This window comes from Amphiura filiformis, chromosome 7 (assembly GCF_039555335.1).
Source record: "Amphiura filiformis chromosome 7, Afil_fr2py, whole genome shotgun sequence".
Classification (NCBI taxonomy): Eukaryota; Metazoa; Echinodermata; class Ophiuroidea; order Amphilepidida; family Amphiuridae; genus Amphiura; species Amphiura filiformis.
In genome coordinates this window covers 8,378,834-8,394,639 of record NC_092634.1, presented here as the reverse complement: position 1 = coordinate 8,394,639, position 15,806 = coordinate 8,378,834, and the positions used below count along the sequence as shown (strand labels likewise).

General features: G+C 38.6%; 2 protein-coding genes across 2 annotated transcripts in view; both read left to right on the top strand.

Moving 5' to 3' along the window:
* The first annotated feature begins 7,900 nt into the window (after nt 1–7,900).
* On the top strand, nt 7,901–9,469 carry LOC140157610 (uncharacterized). Its single transcript, XM_072180850.1, has 3 exons — nt 7,901–7,955; nt 7,988–8,350; nt 8,919–9,469. The coding sequence occupies exons 1-3, from the start codon at nt 7,901–7,903 to the stop codon at nt 9,467–9,469; spliced, it is 969 nt and encodes a 322-aa protein (XP_072036951.1).
* Nucleotides 9,470–12,024: 2,555 nt separating this feature from the next.
* Nucleotides 12,025–15,806, top strand: part of LOC140157609 (midasin-like) — a 153,986-nt gene continuing 150,204 nt past the window's right edge. Inside the window, exon 1 of the mRNA XM_072180849.1 lies at nt 12,025–12,318. Within this exon, the coding sequence (XP_072036950.1) occupies nt 12,133–12,318 (186 nt within the window). The 5' untranslated portion in view covers nt 12,025–12,132. The remainder of the gene's footprint in view (nt 12,319–15,806) is intronic.

The following is a 15,806-nucleotide window of genomic DNA, read 5'->3' as shown; positions in this document are numbered from 1 at the left end:
GTGAATGCGTTTTTATTGTAAATATACCAGTCCAAATTCAAATTTAACCATGGCCGCCAATGCAGTGTGCGAGCAGTCGTGTCATGTTCACTCACACAGCTGTGCTAACCGCAAGTCAACACAGTGGCGTGGTGGGAAGTGCTTAAATCATCCTCTGGTGTTACGTGATGGATAGGCGAGTAGAAAGCGACGAGAGGAGACAATTTCGACAATGGACAGATAATATTACTTTTGTGTGTTTCTCTGGAGGAGTAAGACGAGAGTTTGGAAGAGATGGAGATTACCGTGACAATATTTTCGTGTGGAATTGGAAAAGACCAAGCAAAATTGACAGTAGCGAATGACCGATACAAAGTTACCCAGTTGACGAGTTGTATTTGCGACGACATTTTACTTCGTAGTATGCTGAGAAATGGGGGAAGATTCGTATTATTTGAGTGGATATTATCGCCTGGATTGGAGTTATGTCTTCAATGGAGTTTTGGCAGCTCATGACGCACGCAATGGACATGATATTTTCAAGTGATTTAGCGAAGACGCCGTTTTCTTCTAACGCATGTATTTCTGCAATGGACATTTCGCAATTAAAAAGCTGGCTAGCAAAATGTCGGATTTTATTCAGTGCACTCGCGACAACGACGGACAAGCAAGATCGACAGGCGACGACATTGGACATTGTGTATAAATTTAATGTGAGTTTGTAATTTCATGATTTTGATATGCATATCTAAATGTAAACAAACAATTTGTGCTTCTTGTGAGGGGGGATGAGTTAAACAAATGTTTGCCAAATTGGGATGTGTTTTGAGCAATGTTTTGGCTTGTATTTGTTTTGAACATTGTTTTGATGATTAAAAATATCTGAAATTGGGTCAGAGTTCAAGTTTAGGTCATTGTTTGGCAGGGATTGGGACAAAACCTTGTGGAAAGTAAAATGGGTTAAAATATTATGTTTTTGCAGAACAAGCAGCACAGATGATTGCAAATTGACATGACATTTTGTGTACAGAAAGTCAAACTTTGTGTAAATAAATATTTGAAGCTATTTTATCATGTTGATTGACATTTTGTAGTAAAAGTATGGTGCGCCAAAAGCGTCATAATTGTGATTGTGAGCATGGTTCAGATATTGTGTACTTTGCGTAAAAGTAGGCCAGGTTGAAATAATGTGTGACTTTAAATAACATGTAGTTGCATAATTTACCAGATTTGTGCATGCTGATTGCGTAATCATATTTTGGTTTAGGCTAAATGCTCTGTGTATATTAAAGTATGTAGTGGACCATTTGATTCAAGATTTGCATAATCTATCAGTGTTATATATTGGATATGTGATGGTGTCATATTTTAGGCCTTCCCTTACCTTAAATGGTTGTGGTGGAGACTCTTGTGCTTCTGGGTCTCTCTTGCTTTAATTAGTTGGAAAGTACAGTAAAATTGTCAACTTCAGGTCTTCTTGCTTTCACTAGCCGGTAGTTACCTTTAAGCCCAGTAAAGCAGCCCTTAATATCCAATTGTATTTCTGTGTGCATTTTGTGAATTAAAGTCCTTGGTTTATGTAAAATGCTCAATTTGTAAATGTATTTCGCCACTTGCAGATTCCGCCATTATGCACTATGTGCGGGGAGAGCCTCGAACTGGCAGCATACATGAATGGGAATTGAACCAGTCATATAACATTCTGTGTAAGGTTACGTAATTCTTCCTTTCATGTATGCTGCCAGTTCGAGGCTCTCCCCGCATATAGTGCATAATGGCGGAACCGTGCAAGTGGCGAATAGTAAGCTATTTTCATAAAGATGTGTATTTATAACTTGAGTATGGCAAGCCATTGTTGACAAAATTAGCATTGAAACTGATGATTGGTGTGTGATAAAAATAGATCATTTCAATGTAATAAGTGACGCAGTTATTGTTGAAACCTTGAACTTGTGTTGTAGACTGTCAAGTTGAGTATTGGATAAAATTACACGGGATTTGTGTACCAACTCAAAAATGTGTGTTGATGAGTAAACAGGTTGTATTTCATTAAAGACACGTAGAGAACAGAAGAAACCCGAAGTAGAGATACTAGTAACACCGACGGGTGGCTACAGCGTATTACTGCTATACTGGAAGTTTCACTGGCTTCTATTTAAGCCCATGCAGACTCCTCGTGCACTTTGAAGTCTGTGGTGGCCATAATGTGTCATTGTATAAAAAGCTTGTTTTTGTATAAAAAGATTGTCTTTCAAGTGGAAATCTGCGCAGTGGTGCAGAATGTGTTGATGTGGCTCCCAGCATCAACTCCCGAAGGTTGTGCGCAACATAGATTTCCATGAGGACATTCGCTAAACATGTGTTCAGTGTGTAGGCGTAATATGGTTTCAAAAATAATGCTTGCAGTGTGCATTCATGTCATTTTTGTGAAATAATTGTAAATGTAATATTAATGTTGGCAATTGCGCTTTTGTGGTTTATGCATTTAGGAGTTGCAGATTAGGCGAGTTGTGAGAGAACTTTTGTGAGAGTTTAGGGACGCCAAGGTTTGAGGCGCTTAAATTAAGCGAGTTAACATTTGTGTACAATGTTAGAGTCGTGTATGGTTCAGGATTGTGTGAGATTAAAATAGTTGGAGAATTGGCGAGTTCATGGTAAAAAGGTGCTCAGGTGATACCAGTAGAAAGAAATAGTGTACAGTTGTAGTAGAGACATTAAGGTTCAGGAGTAAGGTAAAAAGTCAATGGTTGTGAGGTTTGGCATTTTAAATAGTTTGTGTATGAAATTAATAGTGCAGTGACCTTTGTTTATGTATTTACTTGTGTCAGGTGCTTTGATGAATCCTAAAAAAAGGTACCATGTATTACTTGTCATTGTGTGGGGTGCTTTGATGAACCATATAAAAAGCATTCTTTGTTTATGTAAATTGTGAAACTTTATGTAAAATGATGTAATGTGTTAAAACAACATAAAGTATGGCAGGCCATTTGTGTCATAACAGATAAAAATACACTGTTACTAATTGTTCAATTAAACAGCTGTGCATTGTAAAATCAAATCATTTCTTTCAGCCAGGTATGGTAAGCCATTTGTGACATAAACTGTTATTCATGTAGTAGAGTAAGAGGCATTTTGTAGGGTAAGAACATTTAATAAAACTTGTTAACAAATAATAATATTCATTGTTATTGTGTTTTTAAGCCTGACCAGGATTCCTTTGACGGATACCTCGGTGTGTTCTGCCACACCAACTTACCCTGATGGTGGCAATATTTTCGTTCGCATAAATCTGCGCTTTTAGAAACCAGCCTTCGCTACTTTTATATTTTCCCCTAAAAGGAGGGGTGGCGCTGCTCCAAAAATTGTGGCACATCCGCTCGGCCATTCAATAAAAATAGGGTCAGCCAGCCCACCCCCCGTTCCTTTTACAACCCTTCATCTGAAAAAATCGCACCAAGATATTTGAAGCTGGTTACTGTGCCTACCCTTTGCTCACTTCTTTCCGCTGCTTCATCGATTCCTGATGGATTGTTGATCATCAGCTTGGTCTTTTCTGCACTTATTTTCATTTTAAACTTACACTATTATCACTATCCAGCTGGGGCGGCGCCACGGGGGCGGGAGGGGAACCCCCATGATTTGCAAAAAAAAGAGGTAAAAGGAAGGAAAAGAGATAGAGAGGAGGGAGAGAAAGGGAGGGGAGAGAAAGAGAGGAGGGGGAAGAAAAGGAGTCATTTCCCTCCTTGGCATCGAGAAGGGGGAGAAATTACCCCTTCGGACATCTTGCCCCTGTGTGGAATGCTGACCTATATGCGTTTTTATGCGGCACATCCCCCCTCAAATTTCCAAAATTGTATTGCCCCCCATGATGCAGTCATGTCTACAGTAGAATTCATCTCGACCTTTGCAGGACTTAAACCCCGTTAAAAGCTATTAAACCAAGATAACACTCATTGAAACAGCTCAACTGATTAAATCGGATCTTCTCTGGTTGTGCACATGTGTCTGTTTTACATGTGCAATATCGCAATAAAGTTGGTATTATAGCTTCAGTTGGGTAACCGATTATAAAGGAAACGCAGGGAAACAATGGTATGTAGACCTTTGTTCACGAAATGAGACAATGACCTGCTTTTTGTTAACCAGCATTCTTCAAAATGAGCAACATAATGTTTGTTGACTTAACACGTTTTGGAAATAATTTCTTCATATTTTTGGTGTTATCTGTCGTTTACATATCCTTTCTAAAACACAAAAGTGCGACCCTCTCCAAACACCTAAATTAGCTAAAAATTTAGGACATGTTACAAAACTATATTTTCTAGAATTTCATAGAATAGTTTAAATGTAGCTTGCACCGTTTTTTTGTGGCATCCTTCAGAACGGAGCGGTCCGTTACCAATATAGCTCAATATTTTCGGTCAAATCTCCATTCAATTAACACGGGGAGTTGGCTAGCTATGAGCTAGCTATGCTTTGCCCTCACTCATAATTATTCTACGAAAGTGCGACCCCTTCTGAACATCTAACCTAGCTGTAATTTTAGGTCATGTTAGAGAAATATATTTGCTAGAAGTTTGGAGAATAGTTTAAATATTGGCCGGTTACTTTTCACACAGTGATGTTAACTAGGCAAATGCAATATACTTCTACATGACTATTTGTAAAGGTCGCGCGTCAATGGTGAGAGCACTGTGTATTGTGTATAGGAAAACGGACAGTAACTGCAGTATTAAAATACATCCATAGGTATAGATATGACAGAGGTTATCCACGTTACTTATGTGTCACTTCTTACAAAAGCCGCTGGTTCCCAACTTCCCGTAGTATACGGTATTATAGTTCATCATTCAAACCAATTCAATAGACGACCTCAGAATTGTAACTTGCATGCTAATTCAGTAATTGGGTGCTTTTTAAGGGATGGGGTATGAACGTTTGGACAGTATTTATTGTGGGACATTAGAGCACATCAGACATATCGAATTGATTTCTGAATACGAAGAATGTCCTTCTGATATCAAATAATTTTTATTTGTTGAAATTCGCAATGTAATACATATTTTATAGCAAATCATTGATATTTAACAGTACTCGAAGTAAACTTCGAGTATCTGAAATCTGATGATTCATACTTGAAGTGTATGTAGGTGGGATGAAAAGCCGACGATCAATTGAAATTGTTGACCTTCCGTATTGAAGATATGGAATTTTTCCCCCAAACACACACAAATTTTTTTGTCTTTTTGAGAAAAAATCCATATCTTCAATATGAAAGGTCAATTTTTTTAATTTGGTCGATTCACAATACGATGCGCCTCCAGCGTTTGCTGGGGAGAGGTCAAAATACGCAGTGCATAATGGGAAAATGTCGACATCCAAAGCCCGCGTATTATGAATACAACACAGGAACATAATGTTATTGTGTGTTTAATATTGCAATATAATGATGTTACACGCGAATGCACAGTAAAACAGTTATTTACAATCATAGTAGATACATTTTCTATCTATTGATCACACGAAATCCTTCGTGGGGCTGTTTTCAACATTTATTATCACACTCGCGTGAAAATCCAATGGTGGCTAAAACGGTGATGTCGACGCTGAAGGTCAAAAATTGGACTGGAAAGAGCAACCGTTGGCGGCGCACCGTATTGTGAATTGCCAGAATTGATCGTCGGCTTTTCCTCCCAGCTACATACACTTTAAGAATATATCAACCATTGAACCTTCACCCGGGTATCTGGGTATATGAACGTGGCAAATGGCAGCGGAAAAACCAGTACATTGGCATGTTTATTTTCTTACACGGAATATAAGGCCCCATCATGATGCAGTCATGTCTACAGTAGAATTCACCACGACCTTTGCAGGACTTAAAAGCTATTAAACCAAGATAACACTCATTGAAAACAGCTCAACTGATTAAATCAGATCTTCTCTGGTTGTGCACATATATGTCTGTTTTACATGTGTGGTATCGCAATGCGCTGCTGGTATTATAGTTTCAGTTGGGTAACCGATTATAAAGGAAACGCAAGGAAACAATGGTAGTGGACCTTTGTTCACGAAATGAGACAATGGTCTGCTTTTTGTTAACCAGCATTCTTGAAAATGAGCAACATAATGATTGTTGACTTAACACGGTTTGGAAATATTTCTTCATATTTTTTGGTGTTATCTGTCGTTTACATATCCTTCCTAAAACACAAAAGTGCGACTATTTCCAAATACCTAAATTAGCTAAAAATTTAGGACATGTTAAAAAACTATATTTTCTAGAATTTCGTAGAATACTTTAAATGTATCTTGTACCGTTTTTTTGTGGCATCCTTCAGAACTGAGCGGTCCGTTACCAATATTTTCGGTCAAATCTCCATTCAATTAACACGGGGAGTTGGCTAGCTATGAGCTAGCTATGCCTTGCCCTCACTCATATTTTACGAAAGTGCGACTATTTCTGAACATCTAATCTAGCTGTAATTTTAGGTCATGTTAGAGAAATATATTTGCTAGAAGTTTAGAGAATACTTGGCCGGTTATTTTTCACACAGTGATGTTAACTAGGCAAATCCCCATACTTCTAACGTACGCTATTTGTAGAGGTCACGCGTCAATGGTGAGAGCACTGTGTATTGTGTATAGGAAAACGGACAGTAACTGCAGTATGTGTCACGAGGGAAATTGCCCAATGTTGTCCAAAATTGACAAATTGGGCTAAACTTGAACTGCGCAAAGTTGTCATTCGACTTTGCTACATTTTTGCAATTTTGTGCAACTTTGCATTAACCTTGAATAACTTTATGCAACTTTATTAAATGTTTTAAGCAACTTTGCGAAATGTTTAGGCAATTTATTGCAAAATTTGTGAAACTTTGGTATATTTTGATAATTTTGACAAATTTAAATTAAAAATATTAATTGTAGAAAATTGGGAAAGTTTCTGCATTATTCTATAGCATTTTGATAATAAAATTCTAAAAGTGGGTCCGCGGGTAATTGGGTAGCCGAAATTTAAAAAAGAACTTCTTTATTTGATTAAAATAATAACTATTTATACAAAGTCCACCATCCGAATTTTTTTAAGGGGCTGTGCAACAATTATGAGCCCTGGTGGGAGGGTATTATTATTATCACTGGAGACTGCAATGCAAAAGTTGGAGCACAAAGTATATACCAACAAAAATGTGATGGGAAACTGTGGCCTGGGAGAACAAAATGAGAGAGGAGAAATGCTTATTGACTTCTGCCAAGAAAACCACCTTATCATCCTCAATACTTTCTTTATGCAACACCCAAGGAGGCTCTACACCTGGACATCCCCAGACCATAGTGCAAGGAATCAAATTGAATACATTTTGGTCCAGAAGAGATGGCGATCTAGTTTCATGTCTGCAAAGACATATCCTGGGGCAGATGGATCAGACCACCAACTTCTTATGTCAATCATGAAGTTTAAGCTGAGACGTAAAAAACAACAAAGAAAGCCTGCCAGATATGATGTGAGTAAGATCAGTGACAATAGAGTTGAGGTGAAGAATCGGTTCCAGAAGCTATTGGAAGATGATCCAGAGGAGTCCACACCAGACGAACTGTGGCAAGAAATCAAAACTGTAATTACAGATACAGCACAGAAGACACTCCCTAAAAGAAAGAACATGAAAAAGCCCTGGCTTTCAGAAGAGGTTTTCAAATTGGCGGATAAAAGAAGGAAAGTAAAGGAAAAGGGACTTGATAACCCCCAGGATTATCGTGATCTGAGCAGGAGAATCCAAAAACAGGTCAGGAAAGATAAAACTGACTTCATCAAGCAGAAATGTGCCGAGGTTGAAAGGGACAGTGCTAGTGTAACAAACAATACCAAGGACATGTATAGAAACATCAAGCAACTGACCAGCAAACCAACCTGTGCTGAAAGATGAAGCTGGAAACATCCTTACAGAAGAAGAGGAGATCAAAACGAGGTGGAAACAGTATTGTGAAAACCTGTATGCATCTAAAAAAGGAAATACACCTGAAGTAGAATCTGATCAGGAAGATGCAAATGCTGACCCAGACATCTTGATATGTGAAGTTGAGCAAGCCATAAAAAGACTCAGGAATGGTAAATCACCCGGAATTGACAACATCCAGGCAGAATTGTTGAAAGAAAGTGATGCTGAAGGAGTCGCCATCATCCACAAACTCTGTAACAAGATATGGAGAAGTAAAGAATGGCCGGAAGACTGGAAAAGAGCAGTGTTTCTCCCGCTACCAAAGAAAGGGGACACAAAGGAATGTGCAAATAACCGTACCATATCTCTTATCTCTCATGCCAGCAAGGTGCTGCTCCATATCATTGCTGAAAGAATTAGGGGTCATCCAGAAAGTGAGTTACCACCAGAGCAGGCAGCTGCAGGTTTCAGGAGAGGAAGGGGAACTAGAAACCAAATTGTAAACCTGAGCAACCTTTATTTCTGTGCTTCATTGATTATTCCAAGGCATTTGATTGTGTCCAACATGGAAAATTATGGATCATCATGAAAGATATGGGCTTCTCTGCACATGTGGCGGATTTGATTAGATCTCTATACAAAGGACAGGAAGCCACAGTAAGAACAGAAGGTGGAGATAGTGAATGTTTTACAATTGGCCAAGGAGTACACCAAGGATGCTTTTGTCACCATACCTGTTCAACATATATGCCGAGCATATCATGCGGAATGCACTTGATGGCTACGAGGGTATGGTTTCAATTGGAGGACGACAAAATAAGCAACCTCAGGTATGCTGACGATACCACCCTCATTTCAAGAACATGCAGCTTCTGATCTACAAGATCTCATTAACCGAGTTAAGAAGGGCAGTGAGGAGTATGGATTGTTCCTCAATGTCAAGAAGACAAAGGTCATGATTTGTGGTGGAAACTTCCAACTTCCTTGGTTCCCTCATTGTAGAGGAAGGAGGCAGCTCCCGCGAAATCAAAAGACGCTTGGCTATGGCAAGAACATCTGCTATTGCACTCACAGACATTTGGAAAGATAGAGGAATCTCTAGAACAACAAAGTTGAACATCATGGATGCCCTCGTCTTCCCGATTGCCACATATGGGTCTGAAACATGGGCTATTGGAAGAGCAGATAGATCTAAAATCCAAGCTTTGGAACAATGGTGCTGGAGGAAAATGTTGAGAATTTCTTGGAAAGAACACAAAACCAATGAATTTTTCAGAAGCCAGATAGGAGATCACACCTCATTATGCCAGAAGATTGACCGGAACAAACTTCAATATTTTGGCCATGTTTCTAGAAGAAATGGAGATTGCTTGGAGAAGATCATTGTTCAAGGTCATGTTGAAGGACATCGCAGAAGAGGTAGACAGAAGACACGTTGGTCAGATGGAATCAAAGAGTGTACAGGACTATCTCTTACTGCAGCCTATCGTCTTGCACAAGACCGAAATAGCTGGAATGACATCATCAAAAGGGTCACAACGGGTCAGCCATGACTCATAGGACGACGACGACGGGAGGGTAAACTGGAGAGGGGGAGCAAGACATTTTTGCCGAGCCGGAAAGGGGGGGTGAGCAATTTTTGGCAAGCAGAGATGGGGGCAAGCGTTTATTTTTTGTCACACATTCATGGGACGCCTTTTAGATAAAACACTCTAAAAATACTTCTGAAAACAGTACAAAAACGCTCGATATGCAAATTTTCCTCGCTGTGCTTGCAACATGTATCAAGACCATTTAAAATTTGCAAATTGGGATCCCAAAAATTTGAAATGTGCAAAGGGGGGGGGGGTGGGCAAAGATTTTTATCAGGCCGAGAAGAGGGGGGCAAGCGATTTTTGGCGAGCCGTTTGGAAATTTTACCCCCGGAGGGTCATTGCCCCGTGAGCTCCGATTATTTATCATTTGAATCTTCTCAACATAGTGCTAATTCTGCAATTGCTTCTCTTGAAATTTGTATCAGTGAAATCCGTAATTGGATGAAATCAAACTTCTTGAAATTAAATGATGATAAAACAGAATTTCTTCTGTTTGGATCCCACCAACAGCTCTCTAAAATCAACATTGAAAATGTTTGCATCGGTGACTCTGCAATTGCCTTATCTTCCAAAGCACGCAATTTAGGTGCATTTTTGACACTCACATGACCATGCAACCTCATATCTCTAATGTCATTCGTTGTTCAGCGCTTCAACTACGTAACATCAGCCGGATCCGCAAATACCTAAGTCGCGATGCTACTGAACAAATTATTCACTCATTCATCTCTTCTCGTTTGGATAACAACAATGCACTTCTTTATGGATTACCAGCAAACCAACTCTATCGCCTTCAGAAAATTCAAAACACTGCCGCTCGAATTCTTACTTTCACCAGAAAATATTGCCATATCACGCCAATCCTAAAGGAACTGCATTGGCTTCCTGTCACACAAAGAATTGTTTTTAAACTTATGTTGATTGTATATAAATGTATTAATGATATTGCTCCGTTATATTTATCTGAACTCCTTTTACATTATGTTCCCACCCGTACGCTTCGATCTGGAAACATGCAACTTCTTCAAGAAAGAAAATCCAACCGCACATGGGGTGACAGATCATTTGCAATCGCAGCTCCACGTCTGGAATTTTTTTTTTTCATGTCGAAATTTGTTTACCCCCCTCTTCGTGAACCCAAAACTTTTTGACCCCCCCTCATTGGGGCACTTTCCCCCGTTGGCCCCCTGGCTACGCTACTGCCGAAATGGTGTGTTTTGCTATGGGCCAGTTCGCGTGATCGCGAAGCGCAAAATTGTGCAATTTTACCCTATTTGGGCCCAAAACACGGGTGCTTTTAGATGTGCTAAAAAAGTTGCATAGGGCAATTATTGGGGTTTTTTTCTCCTACTAGGATTATTAAGGGGATGTCCGGATGTCCCCATGGAAAAATTAGGGGATGGAAACGTGTACCCCGGTTCTCCAAGCTTCATCCGCTTTATGATTGTAATGCAACATGATTTAGTAATAAATACCGTAGTCAGTGATAATCTACCGTAAAACACCGTCTACAAGCATATATGATGTTTTTTATGAAAGCTGAATTAATTCGAATTAAGCAAGCGTAAATATACCAATACAATAGATTGGTCTTAAAATAATACTTGTTTGTATATGCTTGAATCCGTAATTTATTTGCTCAAACTCCATAATGGCGCCTGGATTAATGTAGCTTTCATCAGAGGCACTTTATATGCTTGTAGACGGGGTTTTACGGTATACTGCATGAAACATTATTGTAACAATTGTCAACACTAAAGAAGAGCAAAGATATTGCACATTTTAGTGATTTTAAGAGCAGACCAGAAGGAACTGACACAAACCTCAAAATTAAGTTATAGACAACAAGACCATTTTTAACACTTCATAGGCATAGGTCCTACTTAATATATCTTTGACTTTGACATATTGAAAATACATAAACATGATAAAGGACCTGATCAAATATACCCTTATCTGGAATGAACTTTTGTTGTGGTTTTACTGGAGCATTTGCGCGCGTAGCGAGCGAAAAAAATTCAGGCTATTTTATATTTTTTTGCTTCAGGATTAATGTTGCTAAAGTTGTTACACCCCCCCCCCCCTCCGTGTCCAAAAACTTTTTTAACCACCCCCCCCCCCCTGTTCATACACCCAAAACTTTTTAAACCCCCCTATTCAAAACTCCTAAAATTTTATGACCCCTATTTATGAACACTCCTTTAGGGGATGATAAATAGCTATAAATTAAAATGGTCTACTACAGTAGACTACACTTGACTTCGATTATCCCGTAGTATGGTCCAACTAAAATATGGGTAGAGAAAACAGGGAAAATATCGTGTTATTAATTTTTTTATAAACCAATAATGAACGAACAGACGGGGAAAAAACCTCAATAATTAAAAACAAAAGTGAGTCATGAATATTGTGATACTGTTTTAATGGTGTGCACCCGTAATTCTTAATGGCACACGGGCTGATTATTTTATGTATACCTACAAGCTGTACATAATTACGTTTCACACGCGTGTAGTATTGTGCAATAAAAACACATTTGTTTTTGTGTGAAATTTCATAATTTTACATCAAAATCACCGTCGGAAAAATGTCATTACATATATAACAGCTAACGGAGTATTATGAACCCAAAAGATAACTTATCAGCGTTGGTTCAACCGGATTTGATACATGGTAAACATGAGGCCGGGAACGCACAAGAAAGTCTTCCGAATTCGTGGTGTATCCGATCAAGTTTAGCATGGTTAATTTCGCAAGGAAATTGTCAAGTATTCGCAGAGGCTGTGCAGATATATTTGGCAAAACAGGTATGTTTTATAATTGTATCAATGTCCAGCTCGTTCACGTAGCGGTTTAGCCCGAGGTCCTCACACCTCCGTCACTACGATTTCCACTAGCTCGAGATACTCTAGCTAAAATATAGTCCGAATAATCAGACCCAGAACAAAATATTAATTTCTGACATGATCGTGTACTGGGTCTGAACTGTTTCCATATGAAATCTTGATGGCAAATTGGACAATAGAAGCACATGGTTCTACGTGACAGCTTTTATCCCTATTCAGGTTACGTGAATCATGCTATTGTGGATTCTGATACTTGAGTGTTTGGACAAGCGGAACGGTTTTTTGTCTACCTCTCTGTTTGTAAACAAACCAGGAGGTCGAAATCGTCCTCCTTGCTGAATACGAAAGTCAGCGTAATAGTACGGCACTAGCTAAAATACAGGTTTACATATTTACTATCTTACATTATCTTGCTGTATTTCAGCTAGAGCGCCAGACGACAAGCTTCCGGTTTTTTTGGAGAACAATACTGTTATGTAAGATGAAGAAGAAACCCGCCACGGAGCCCGCCCTACTCATTATTTCATTGTACTTATTGCAATTTGCCTCCACACATTACGTAATCAACACAAAGCTTTTGTGAGGATTAGTGAGTGGATAAGAAATTGACACCGGAGGATACGAAGGACACGCTATTGTTAGTTGTCAATCATGAATTGCCGCAACGTTTTAATATTTTACTGCATGGCATTCCGCAAGCACCAAGACAAATTATGCCATATTTTTCCAAAGATCATTTCATATGAAGTAAGCTGAATGCGATCTGTACTTTTGTTATATCTGGTTCCATACAGCAATACGCAGTATTGCTGTCTGGTAATCAGGTATGAATTGAGACGTCGTGAATTGAGACGTCGGAGCCGGTCAAACACAGAGGACTAGCCTACATCCCGTATCCTACTATCACTCAAACAAGCAAATCTCGTCACGAATTCACTCACCTTGCGATCCTATATCATCAGTTGAAACAAACATCTAAGTTTCCAAAAACAACTTTGTCATTCCTCAAAACTACAAGTAACTTCATTAATAAAAAATTGAAATCCTACTATTACCCGTTATTGAAAATTTTGTTCGATTTATGTCAACCAAAAGAACGCACGACTTGAGTTCAGTTGACCAAAATGGTATCTGGTGCCTCCTGTTACCTCAGATATGACGTCAGTATCAAGCTGCTTATTAAATATTCATGAAAAGGTCACAATCGGTGGATCGGATTGGTTGAAATCAACGGCAACGCCACGTTTTTGACCTTCAGGGGTAAGAGATATGCATATTCATGTATGAAAACAGCGATGCGGATATAGTATCATCACGGGACTGAGAAATGCGACATTTTCGATGTTTGTACCGGGAATTTCAGACACGGAAACTCCATGGAGATTTCTGCAAATTCGGCCCAAAGGTAACCAAAGAGTTGGGGATCGCATGTTTAAGTATCACTAAATGTTTCGGAATTGCGGTCGGCTAAAAAGTAGACCGTTTCGGGGACTGTAATTGGTGTAGATGTCACATTTTGAACAGTGAGCGATAAGTGACCAATTTGATGCTCAGCACAAGTGTTTATCTTTACTCAGGGTATACTTTTGTAACATTCCGATCGCTTTTGATCACTTATTATCGGCAAATTTGCTTGAAAACATGTAAGTTCATGTTGTGTAAACATAATTGGCATAGACACAAAGGAAATTACGATGCAATACAATTCAATTTGAATGCGCAGCAGATCTATAGAAATAAGGCTGCTCGGTTTTAAGCAGAATTAGACCACGTCTGATTTCCACTGTCCTTCTCCGTACGAAATATGTGTATCACATCCCAAGACTTGCATAATGTACGGAAACACATTTTTGTGCACAACATTTTAGGCCTATAACAAAATGTATATTTCGTACAATTGTACAGCTATCGTTTCTACCCCATGACCCATAGATAAAAGTTACCTGTTATCAAAGTGTCCGCAAAAAACTGGTCATCGCAAGCATCTTTGATGCTGAAAACTAAGGATATTCAAGCATGGACAGGCCGAAAACCTTACCTCGATCGTAAAATCCAGCCCATGCATCAAGGCTCCCGCTAGCCTTCAAAAACTCTGCGTCCAATCGGACGCACAACTGTAAAACCTGGTCGGGAAATGTGCGTCCCACAAAATTTGTGTGCGTCCGTACATGTATGTTAATGTGTTGGACAACAGGGAATACAATTTTACAAAGCCCCGATTGCCGGTATTGCATCGCAGTTTGATGCAAATATTTGACTATTTCCTTTCAGATTCCTGATGAGATTTTAAAGATTTATGTAAATATTATTGTCAATAACAAATTACGTGAATGCAAACTTGCTGACAATGTACGATAGTTTAGAAAGTTGTATTTTTGCTCTCGTGTTTGAAAGCTTAAATCACGTCTCGCTGCCGTAAGAATTTTCCAATTTTCATTCAGACATTGACTGTGACCCGGAAGTGTTGCAAAATGGGAGTGGTTAAATGTGAAAGGTCAATAACTCGTTTACTGATTGGTCCATTGGTTATGAATATTAATTAAGCTTTATTAGGAGAATTAGGAGTGATCAGTCAACATATTTATTTATTTATTTATTGGAACATACACTTTTATATCAGTGGCACACGCCTAACCAGCGGTGCGTTCAGAAACAATATACATATAAAAACGAATTTTAAACACAACTGAATATACATGCAAAATTATAAGATATATAATAACAAAAGAAAGAAATTGCCTGTCTCAACCCAAGTTGACTTGAAATGGGTTGTAAGCATGAAAATAAAACAAAATATAAAAATATTCAATTATACAGTTTAGCTAGCAACGCAGAATTCATCACATATAAATAAATACATTAAATATCAGTAGCGTTCAAACTCAATTCGGATCTTGCCTTCCATGCTCTTTTCACGAAGGATTTGCAGAATTTATCAAATGTGTGATAGAAATCTTCTGCCTTACTTAAATTATCAAACAATTTTTCACTTCCAAGGGTCATATTATACTTTACGTCTAAGTTACCAGAGATGAATAATTCCCAAATATCTATACCATTTAAATTAATTAGCTCTTTCTCGAGTTTACTGTATTCATCAGCCCTGATTGTGTTAAGTGAGTGACATGTGAAAAGGAAGTGTTTTACATCCTCGCGATCAATATTACATAATTTACAAATACCATCATTGTCTGGTGTCCATTTACAAATTTTACTGTCTAACGGGAGAGTGTTAGAGCGAATTTTGAATTTCAACGAGGCGCCATGAAAGTCAGTTGCATCTAAAAGATATGTCTCCATATATGGAGCGTCTTTAATTGCTAAGTAATCAACGAGTGAAGATTTAGTTTGAGCGTCCTCTTCCCATTTGTTATTAGAGATGTTATAAATACTATCTTTAATCGAATTCACCCAATGTGGATTACGAGGAGGTTTTCCGACCTTTGCGC

Excerpts from the sequence above, each read along its gene's own strand:
- LOC140157610 (XM_072180850.1), top strand. The coding sequence starts at position 7,901 with ATGAAGCTGGAAACATCCTTACAGAAGAAGAGGAGATCAAAACGAGGT. Across the intron at positions 7,956-7,987 it reads ATCAAAACGAGGTGGAAACA|GAAATACACCTGAAGTAGAA; the intron begins GTATTGTGAAAA and ends CATCTAAAAAAG. Across the intron at positions 8,351-8,918 it reads AATTAGGGGTCATCCAGAAA|AGGAAGGAGGCAGCTCCCGC; the intron begins GTGAGTTACCAC and ends CCCTCATTGTAG.